Consider the following 11,381-nt stretch of genomic DNA (forward strand, 5'->3'; position numbering starts at 1 on the left):
CAATTATTTTATTCAATGTGTGTAATTATTATCATCACGAAATTAAGTTATGTAACATCTAAAACCACTGCTGTATTATTACAAAGCTACGGATGTAGGATTAGCGTGATAACTGCTAGTCGTCTTGCGAATGCGTACCTTGCTTCACCAAGGCATTCACATAAGCTAACGCAGATGGCCAAGCGATCACTGAAAACTTATGTTAATTCCGTAAATAAACTTCATGCTTTCGGTGTAAAGTATAATATACTTGATATAATACAAATAGTATATACGTAGGCCTAGTGATGCATGTAGGGCTATAGCATTTAGCTAAAACGTAATATACCTTGTACTTCTGTATGCTGTCCTCATTTGTAGCTATAAAGTTTGCTCAGCTCTTTGTTACAATACGGGCTTCTCCGTTATATATGTGTCTTCAATTTATTAGTTCTATTTATTTTATCTGTAAGGTTCTATGTTCTATCATTAAATTCGCTCCAGCTCACATTTCTAAGGTTGTTTCAAGCATCTCGGCATATGCATTTCTGATCTGGCCAGGCTCTTAAAAAGTAACAATTAGTCCTTGAGAACTGTCATAGGTGGTGTGCTGAGTGCCATTCCTGAAATAATCTTTTTCCACATAAACACAAACACACATTTTTCTTGAATCTGTCGACTCCAACCACCCTAAAACTGCTTGCAGGCTGGCATTAGGTTTGAGTATAGACGAGTGACATTGGACGAAACGCGACAACGACAGGATTATTTGTCACCATTAGTGCTCTTTCTTCCGTGGCTTGGCGCACAAAAAAAGCACATTGACAAGTATGCTGATTTCTATCATGACAGGAGTATGTACAACAAGACTTTTATCTTTGTATTGGCCGGATGATCTTTCCTTAGTGTTCGTCAACTAGTTTTTTGTATGAGAAATTTATGGACCTCCCACCTGGGTCTTGGTAAACAAATTAGACAGGGTGCCAAACTTGTCTACTTGCGTTTATGCATATATACATGTAATGTGTTAGATACCCATGAGTAGCTTTCAGCATACCATAAGCATAACCTGAAGATGAGTTGTAAGCTAGGTGTCATGAGCAAGACAACTGGACCTTATAATAACTATCAATATTACAGGTACTGTGTGAATATCATACATGATAAAATGACCAACTAGTTGGAAGTCGTGGCATAGGTCTCAGCTTTACTGCCTGGCTTATATCATTAACAATAAATCTAGGCTAAGGCTAGAACACTCCTGTGTTTCATACTGTTGTACAGTATACAAGGATGAGCAGAAAATCTTTTGGCTTCAAACCAGTCTATGCACGGAGTAATTAATGTGTTTTTTCATAACTTTCTGTCTGTTTCATTGTTCCAGCTCTGTTATTGCTAGTTATGATTTTAGTTTTAATTTATACCCAGTTCATCCACTAATCTAATCTCTCAATTGATCACTCTGTCATTTATCTCAGGCTACTAGGAGATACCCATGGTTTGTTTTGCAGGCTATGATGTCCTGGTTACCCCAAGCATCCGAGCTAGAGACTTTCTCTTCCCTCAAAAATCTTTTAACTTGGCGAAATGCCTGGTGGATGAGCTGAGAAAGCAGCCTTATGCCGAAAGGCCACTTATATTTCACAGGTAAAGCCAGGTCACTGTCACCAGTTAGAGAAGTTTCATTGGCTTAGTATAGAATATTACAACCGTAGTGTGATCCAGTTTATGTACCGTGAAACTTTATTTGAATGCCGCCTTTATTTGAATGCCACTTCCAATAGAATGCCACTGTAGAAGAAGGGTTGAAAATTCACTGCCACCCTTTAATTGAACATCACCTCTATTTGACCGCCACTTTGACATACTTTGGTCTTTACGAACTCATAATAGAAAGTGTTCAGAAGAAACGTGTCTACAAAATGGTACTAATAATACCTCGGTTACATCAATAACATTTAATTTTTTCGTTGTTGCTGTAGTGGCTACCATGGTTTTAGTCATGGTGTACCTTAGAAGGACGATCGTCACAATCATCAGAACTACACTCTGGTTCGACTTCACTAAGATCTAAACATGATCTATTGCCTTCAGATTCGTCCATAATGTGGTTTACAATCTGACCTGAAGACTTCAAAGCCTTTTGAACACAGACCGACGTAATAACAGCTGTTGTTATGGCGTATCGAAGTCCGTTTCCTAACTCTAAAGCTTGTAGGTTTTTTCTTTAAAACATTGAAAGCGACACCATCGAAATAATTAATAACTGTATCCACCTAACATGTTTTTTCAAAGTAGTTCCTCGTTTAACTCGGTTTGATGATTCGACATATATGAAGAGCCATTTAGCAGAAGTACTAAGACCGGCGGCATTAATGTCACTATGCCCGAAGGAGAGTGTAAAATATAGCCGACATTAGCATTGCTTCGCCCGTGAAAAGGTTAAATTTATCTTTCCAAAATTTTGATGGCGAGTCGGAAAATACAGTGCCATCTTGTATTTGAATGGCATCTTTAATAAAAGGCCACCACGGTGGACCCTCGCCATACGATTTTAATCCGTTCCAGTGTTGGCATCATAAGTCGAAAATGTCGTGTATATTATTAGAGGTATAAAAAATCATAGTAATTATCTAATGCAAACACCCCTTGTTAAAAATCATCAAAATTTTATGTACATACTGTACATAAAATTGTTAATAAAGAAATAATAGTATGCTCTTTTAAAATAAAAAAGCATACTGTATAAAATACAGTATGCTCTTTTATTAATAAAAATAATAAAAGAGCATACTGTACATATTAAAAATGAGTGATAAAATAATATGTTAATATTAGTAACCATAGTTACCTACTGTAACTTTAGTGTATTTAGTAGTTATGATCTGCTATAAAATGTAACGTTACAATGTACTACGTGCAGTACGTACCATAAGCCCATAAGGAGGTCTTACCTTCGAGACAGACGTATAACACAAACATCGAATTAAACTTAAATGAGTTTAGCTTACTAAACACATACTTAAAGCTAAGTTTTAGCATGTATTTTACTGAACTAAACTTTGACTTTGTAATCAGCTAAAAATTTTTATCACCTATTTGTTTCCGGTTTCGTTTTCACTATAACGAACTTTAAACCCTAATGGCCAGTATTCTGGCATTGCATAAGATGTGTCAGAAACCCTAGTGACCGGAATAGCGGCATTCGCATGGCTTTGTTTACAAATGCTGTTTCTAAGTAACAACGTAAACCAATCAATTTATTCTTGTACGGGGCGTTAGACCAGTAATTTCATTTCCGTTTTTCAAATATCTTTATCTACTTCCTTTGTTATGATAACAATTTTTGTTGGAATGTTGTCGTGAAAAAAATTGATATGACTCATTTGTTGGTGGGTCATGGATGATTATGATGCAGATGAAGAATTATGAGATACTCTCTACAATTTTCCAGACTATTTTGAGCCATAATCTGATGATGCACGTGTGCTCGATGGATATGATGCTAATGTAAAGAATTTACAAGTTTTTAAAATCGTACGGATTTTTATGGTTTTAGCCCAAAGAACTGTGAAACACTTTTTTTTCTATTTGGGCACATTTGCTTTGTGTTGCCACACTTTTTTGCTAGTGTTTTTCCAAATGTCATTGTATTAGGAGCATATTTAGATATATTTAATAAAAGTTTAAAAACCTCCGATTGTTGGACAAATTGCCCAGGGATACTGACACACATTGACAAGGATGGCCAGGGTTCAAAGGGTTATAATGAATAACACTGAGAGAGAGTGAGCATCATATCTCTTTCAAGTGTTGTGAGAAGGATTTCAGCAAATAGCATATCAGCATCTTCATTATTTCAACATATTCAGCATACCAACTGCCAAATGTTAATTTTGAGAGAAATCTTTTGTTGATATTGTACGACGAAAAAATGTCGCTTGGGGAGAGTGAAAAAACATTATTTGTTGCAGCGTGAGGCAATAAAATCATATAACAGGGTCATTGTAACCACCGGGCGCACTGTATAGGGGAAGGGTTGGAAAATAGAGCGCCATGGCATTCAAATAAAGGTTTTACGGTATGTCCCTTTACAGAGCATAGTCACTTCTAGCATGCTATATTATTAGTTATATGATGGTTCATGTAACATTCATGTAGACACATATGACAGGCAAATATTGTTTAAGGATGAATTCTGACATGCTGAACTGGGTGCTTAAGTCATCAGAAGTATCCAACATCAGCCTGTTTAGGTCTCACTTTAGTTCTGTCAGCATTAAAGGAGGCGTGATGGCAGCAACACTTGTGGATTTTGTGAAAGTGATTGCAGCACGGACAACTTTTGTAAAATTGTCTTGTCAATTTTTGATGTTAACAGTTAAAGGCCATGGCAGCAGTCAGTTGTTTATCAGTGAAAAATGGATACTTGACTACTTGTACTATTGACAGCTGGAGTGTTGGCAGCTACATTCTCGCTGTTATTTATTTCTTCATCAAAACCAGCCCTAAAGAATATGCTGACATTAGCGAAAGAGTGATTGGATGTGTTGCAGACAGCATAACAATAGGTAAGGTCGCTGTCCTCAAGACGGTATTAAAAGCTAATAGCCTAAATGCTCAAACACAATAAGCAATATGTAGCACGATATTGCGTGGTGTGGCTGGTGCTAATCTGCGCTGGAACTCACCCAGCAAGTTGATGCTGAGCCATAACGATGGACTTTCTCTATCAGAACTTTATTGCGCGAAATGCATTTCGATTGGTTGGTTTTTCCCAGAAGGCAATGCTCTAGCTGCTAAATTTTCTGTGTCAATGTTCACCAACGTACAGCAACAAAATTTTGTTATGATTGAAACATCAAAATGATCATGAATTGAGAATGGTAAATATTTATTATATTATAAATAGAAAACTACTTTAAAGTAAACTATATATAAAAGTCTTAAAATATTACTGTTAAAAATGCAAAAATCATTTTTTCATCTCTTGTAGTGTACAACTCGTGAAAGTGAGATAGACCTAATAATGAAAACAGAAGTTGTTTAAGTCATTGTATAGAAGGCGCTGTATCTACTTGAATTTATTAACAACTCCGAAGAAACTAATGATATGGACTTTTATTGGCAGTTTGTGAGCGTGCCCGCGTTATCGTTTGCTGATGAATCGCTCGAGTGTGTTGCACACACCAGCGTTATCTCCGCTCTCCTCATGACGCACACGATAAAATCGCCTAGTGTGTTTGCACCTTAAAGGTAAAGAGTCTGGTGAATATGCTCGATAATTTAGTACCCCTCTGAGGCTAAACTAGGATTATTGGTTATAACTTATTGGGCTTTGTAGTTTTTCAATCAGTTTTTATGTTACAGTGCACCCTCGAGATACGATGTTAATTCGTTCCAGAGTTGGCATCGTATGGTGAAAAATTCGTATGTAGGGGTATAGAGACCATTGTAATTATACAATGCAAACATCCCCTGGTAAAAATCGTCAAATTTTTTATAAAAATGTGTACATATTGACAATTAGCAACAAAATAGTATGTTAACTTTAGTAATTATAGTTACCTACAGTAACTGTATTGTATTTAGTGTATTTTAATGGTTATGATCTGCAATAAAATGCAAAATTATAATGTGTTTACCAAATGCAGTACGTATGGTAAGGAGTTCTTACCTTCAAAAGGTACGCATAACATAAACTTTGAATTCACTTCAAGTAAGTTTAGCTTGCTAAACCTACACTTAAAACTAAGCTTTAGTATGTATTTTGAACTATTTTACTGAATTTCAACTTTTTATCACGAAATCTTATTCTTAGCAGTTCCTATCTTCACTTTCACTATAAAATTTAGCGTGTCTGGTTGAAACCTAAATCAATTTGGCCGTGCGATGCAGTTATAGAAAGCGGCCTCTCGCACACTCGACCATTTAATGGCTACCAAAAAGAAAAATAAAATTTTATTTGCTATACAGGACGTACATACCTTTGGAGTAACGTGGCTTCAGCTGGTACATGTAGCGAGTAAAGCAGAGAGGAGGCAAACACGTATCAATGCTAATTATGTTGCTGTACACTTGAAAATAAATTTAATACATAATGAATTTGAATTTTTTTAGCAGGCTAAAAGAAGTTGTCCATTCCTGTCCGATTTTTCCACTGGTTTATAAAGAAAAATTGATGGTGCAATGCAGAAAATTGCTAGCTAGCTAACGCTTGTAAAAGGATCCAGAGAAGGTGGTACAGTAGTTTGTCTTGTATGAAATGTGCACAAGAATCAATGTAACCAAACATACAAAGTTTGTACGTATTTTTACACTAGAGGACATGGCTTTAGCAAGTTTCAGAAAGTAATGGGGATGCGTCAATTATCTTGAGTAGCTAGTTATATATGAGTTACATACATACGATGAATTGTATTTACGTAGTAGAGAACAGGCCGGACTGCAAAGACATGGTTGAACAAGAAAATAAAACATAAAATGAAATAAATGAAACATAAAATGAAATGAATAAAACATTCCACAAAAATATAAATAATGATATACATTCCACACGCATCGTTTTTATGTACCAGTCCACATCAGTAAATTAAACACTTGAAATATTTCTGCCGATGTAGGTTTATCTGTATCATCTAGTTCCTCGACCCTCGTTCATACTAAAGGGTTGCTCCTCTTTAATGCTGATCGCGTGCATGGCCTTCCAACTGCTTCAAATCGTCAGTCGTAAGCTCCTCCTTGTGCTTGCTTTAATAATAACTGCAAATTCTGATTAGTTACGACCATATTCCTTGACAATATTAACAATACGGGGTCTTTCTTCTTATTTATTTATGACTTCCAACTTTGTTGACATGGAAATCATTTTTTCTTCGTTTGTAACGTTTGTATCGGTCTCAGATTCCATAGCTAACGAATTAAATATGGATACTGGTAGTTATATACGTATGCTGACTAAAAGTTTATAGTAAAAGAGGGTATAACGCTAAAAATGAATACTTGCTCTCGCTTGAGCATTTTACACGAAATCCTGTCGAAATGCTGTCCTGAGAGAAGTCGGTCATCGTGTCTCTTCTAAACGTTCTGAAAATGTTTTCGGCAAACAGTATTTCGGTGTCTTTGTTATTTCGACGTGCGTTATGAGCACACCAACCGCCAAATTTTAACTCGGGCGAAACTTTTCTCAAAATCTTATCGTGAAATAAAATTCGTATAGCGAGGTGAAGATCTCACAATGTTCAACTTCGTAAGGTGAAAAAATCGTATATCAGGGTAATCGTATCTCGAGGGTGCACTGTATAATTCAATAGTTTTGATGCTGTATTCAATTACTGGAAGCATCTATCATCAGGTCTTTGGAAACTTCTATGGAATGAATCGCAGTGTATTTCCATAAGAATACGCTGTAATTCACTAATTAGGTACACAGCAGAAATCATGGAATTACTCCACAGTAAATACTGGAAGTAATGACTTGAGGCCGAGTCAGATATTTTGCCAACTTTTACACATGATATTGGGAGAAATGGTGAGGAGATTGTAAGTAGAGGTTAGACATTTCAAAATTCTACATGTAGCGGAGCCCTGTCAAACACGATACACACACACTCCAGCCTCAGAGCCCTGTCAAACACGATACACATGCGCTCCAGTCTCAGAGCCCTGTCAAACACGATACACACGCGCTCCAGTCTCAGAGCCCTGTCAAACACGATACACACGCGCTCCAGCCTCAGAACCCTGTCAAACACGATACACACACGCTCCAGCCTCAGAGCCCTGTCAAACATGATACACACACACTCCAGCCTCAGAGCCCTGTCAACCACGATACACAGACGCTCCAGCCTCAGTTGTAAAATCCAGAGGCACTACTGCTATTATTATGTAGCTAGCTTAAACCATAACTGTCACGAACAACTTTTATTGTATTTTCTAGGTAAATCAGCCACGCTGATTCCGATTTTGTACTCAAAATAAAGATTGGTCCACTAACCTTAAAAGTCATTTAGGCTTTTTTTAAAGCGTTTCACTATCCGTTTCAAAAACAACACAATCGGCATTACAAGCTCCGCCCATAAATATGTGACGAAACCTAGCTTTTTCAGGAACGGAAGTTGGGAATGTTTAGTCCGATTTAGAATAATAGAGATGGGTATCTTAAAACTCATTATTATCTAAATCCAGCCTGTAAAATAATCTTAGTTTTTTATGAAAGGTATATAAACAATGTAAAATTGCTCGTATCTTGTTACATGATGTTTAAATGGGCTGAACGCCGAGAAAAGTGAGCTCAAAAAGCGCGGTTTTATCACAAGCTAGCGTTGTTATCGCGCTTTTTTAAATGTGCAATGTTAAATAGCTTATCTACCTTTCAGAAAAGACTGAGATTATTTTTAAGGCTGAATTTAGATATTAATGGATTTTAAAACACCCATCTCTATTATTCTAAATCGGTCTAAACATCCCTACGTAACTTCTGTTCCTAAAAAGCTAGGTTACGTCACGTATTTATGGGCGGAGCTAGTTGTGCCGATCGTGTTGTTTTCGAGACCGATATTAAAACGCTGTAAAAAAGCCTTCATTACTCTGAAAGTTAGTGGACTAATCTTTATTTTGAGTACAAAATCGGAATCAGCGTGTCCGATTTACCTAGTAAATATGATAAAAGTTGTTGGTGACAGTTATGGTTTAAAGAACAAGCACATCATGGCCTGTTATTTATTGTGATGCAATAATATACTATAGTTATTCTTTTTTACCAGAAAATGACCGTCCATAATGGTAGCTTCCTCTGCATGAGTTTGTAAAGCATTCAGCAATACAACTGTTGTTATTGGTGTGTCCAATTACCGTGGTGTTGACAGCCAGGCAGTGACAGCCCCCAACATTACATCATTTCGGTCAAGACAGCAGTCATGCACAAGTGTTACATGCTACGAATTTTTGATCTTCGAAGTCGCGGTTTTGATCGTAGGAATGAGGAGGATGTATTTACATGATACGCAGGAGTGGTCGCACAACTCACAATTATTCGTAGCTGATGAGTTTACATGTTACGAAGAAATTGTTGCACAACTCGGCGTTTTCCATATTAGTCTGTTGCGCTTTTAGCTACAACGGGGCGCATATTTTATATTGCGACTGACACTCCTAAAATGTGTCTAAGGTCAAATGTCAATGTCAAAGCGAGTAAGAATTTTTTCTTTCAAATTCGGAGTTAATATTTTTATTGCGCAGATAATATTTTTAAAACACGTGCATTAAAAACAGAGCTGCGTAGGGATGCTGTAGGGACGTCACTAATGAAGACGATGAAAATCCAATCTCCGATCGCAAAGATTTGTGCAATAATACAAATATTGATGGTTACATCTTACGCAGTACTTCGTTGTTGATACGATGTTTTCAAAAATACCACCCCTTGAAACGGAGGTTTGAATTGCTTCCAAGAATTAAAGATTCGATGTTTTAAACCATTTACATGCTACGAAGATGAAAAATATGACAAAACTTCGTAGCATGTAACGCTAGTGTATCAGTATGCCTCTTCTATTTGCACCCTTCGAAAATTAGGTTTTGCAAATCTTGTGAGCATTAGCGAGCTCATCCTGATCTGAGCTGGTGCCCTCATTGTGTGCTATGTAACACCTGGTTTTGAAGTCTTCTCTATTTCATGGTCATAGTTTAGTAACAGAATACAGCAGTGGCTAGTGTTATTGTAGCCTGTTTACACCATTGCTCGCAGCTGAGGATATAATTTCCAATTTAGCATAATAAGCACCTGTCTCAGTTTGTCTCTTCTTGTCACAAGTCATATTACATGTATAATAAGTAGGCCACCTGTCTCAATTAGTCTTTCATTGTCACAGTCATATTACGTGTATAATAAGCACCTGTCCCGGGGTAGTCAGCAGTCAGGCACTGCCTGAAAGAGACTTAATGTTCATCTGGGACAATAAATATTTTCGGTAACTTACGAAGATTCACTCGTCCAGCCATTTTAAAAAGTTCCCTTTTTAAAATACTTAACCGACGCTCAGAAATTTTCACTATCACATGAATTCCAAAACATCAAACAATGTTAAACAATTTGTGAGCAAGCATACAAATTTGTGTGGAGCACACGAAAGTATTTGGGGTGTTGAAAGTTGATTCGTGTTTTTAGGAAGCACCTCTAGGATGTGTACTGGCATCGCTGAGAACTTTGCCAAAGGAAGACCTCTCTTCAAGCTGGTTATTACCCAAACATTAGCCGCCTATTTCTACCTAACTCATTCTTCAACAGTCAAAGTTTACGAAGAGTTCGTCGATGCTTTTCAGACTCCGCCCCTTCCCCACACGCCTCTTCTTTACTTTTACTCACTAAACGACCCTATGAGTGATCCAGTCGCGATAGCCCAACTCATAGCCGAACAAAAAGAAAAAGGCTACACCGTATTTCATCGAAGTTGGGAGGTCTCTGCACATACCCAACACATGCTCCACCATCCACAGGAGTATAAGTCTACCCTCAAAAAGTTTTTAATGACTATTGATCCTGGAAACAAGTTGTTTTTAAGGGCAGCACTTTAGAAGATGTGGGAATCAGCAGCACTCTAGTAGTTCTGTTCAACTTTCTATTTTCTTATTTGCAGTCATAGAATAGTATAAAGAAATTATAATCTTTGCTCATCTTCATAATTGCGGGTTTCCTTGTATGGTTCTAGTTGGAAGGTTCATACATCTTCATAATTGCTGGTTCCCTTGTATGATTCTAGTTTAAAGGTTTATACGTAGAATGTTTTTAAGAAATTATAATCATTTTTTATCTTCATAATTACTGGTTTTCTTGTATGATTCTAGTCGAAAGGTTTATACAATACATCGACAACGCTTTATTAATATCACTAATGTCGTTTCATAAGTACTGTCATTCTCTTTCTGGTCTTGATCATTGAGCACTTAGTAACAACAGCAGTCTAGTCGAATGCTCATTCATTGCCTGTGTCATCAACCTACATTTCCATTTTTTCAGTCAGTGTTCAATGCACACAATCGCACACCTCTGAACGTGCAATCACATCTATCTTGCTCAATCGTAAGTATTAAAGGATGTCCACTGACCATACATTGGTTGCAGACCTCTCGTTTTTGGTAATCTTACAATGACAGGCAGACAATGTCAGAACTTATTTTTGACAATGCCCAAGTATCTCATTGCGGTGGTTAGTGAGCAAGCGTCTTTCTACATGATGTTAGAATTTGCTTCAAAGTTACCTTTTGTCAAACATATACAGTAACACCCGCTATAGCGACTCATTTGCTGCAGTTGGTTGAACCTTCCATACGGGCTCACACCTGCTGAAGTACTTCACCTGAAAAGTGGAGTTGATAGCGGATTTTTAGAAAATAAAACT

General features: G+C 37.0%; 1 protein-coding gene across 3 annotated transcripts; it reads left to right on the top strand.

Moving 5' to 3' along the window:
- The first annotated feature begins 87 nt into the window (after positions 1-87).
- Positions 88-10,866, top strand: LOC137401632 (transmembrane protein 53-like). 3 transcript variants are annotated; one of them, XR_010979365.1, is made up of 6 exons: positions 107-234; positions 686-833; positions 1,491-1,626; positions 4,432-4,550; positions 10,151-10,698; positions 10,750-10,866. XR_010979365.1 is itself a non-coding variant. In XM_068088074.1 (5 exons), the coding sequence occupies exons 1-5, from the start codon at positions 175-177 to the stop codon at positions 10,555-10,557; spliced, it is 846 nt and encodes a 281-aa protein (XP_067944175.1). In that variant the 5' UTR covers positions 88-174; the 3' UTR covers positions 10,558-10,866. The 3 variants fall into 3 exon arrangements, 2 of the variants coding, with proteins under 2 accessions (XP_067944175.1, XP_067944174.1); XM_068088074.1 differs by having other exon boundaries at positions 88-210; positions 10,151-10,866; XM_068088073.1 differs by having other exon boundaries at positions 10,151-10,866.
- The last annotated feature ends 515 nt before the right edge of the window (positions 10,867-11,381 follow it).

Source organism: Watersipora subatra, chromosome 8 (assembly GCF_963576615.1).
Source record: "Watersipora subatra chromosome 8, tzWatSuba1.1, whole genome shotgun sequence".
Classification (NCBI taxonomy): Eukaryota; Metazoa; Bryozoa; class Gymnolaemata; order Cheilostomatida; family Watersiporidae; genus Watersipora; species Watersipora subatra.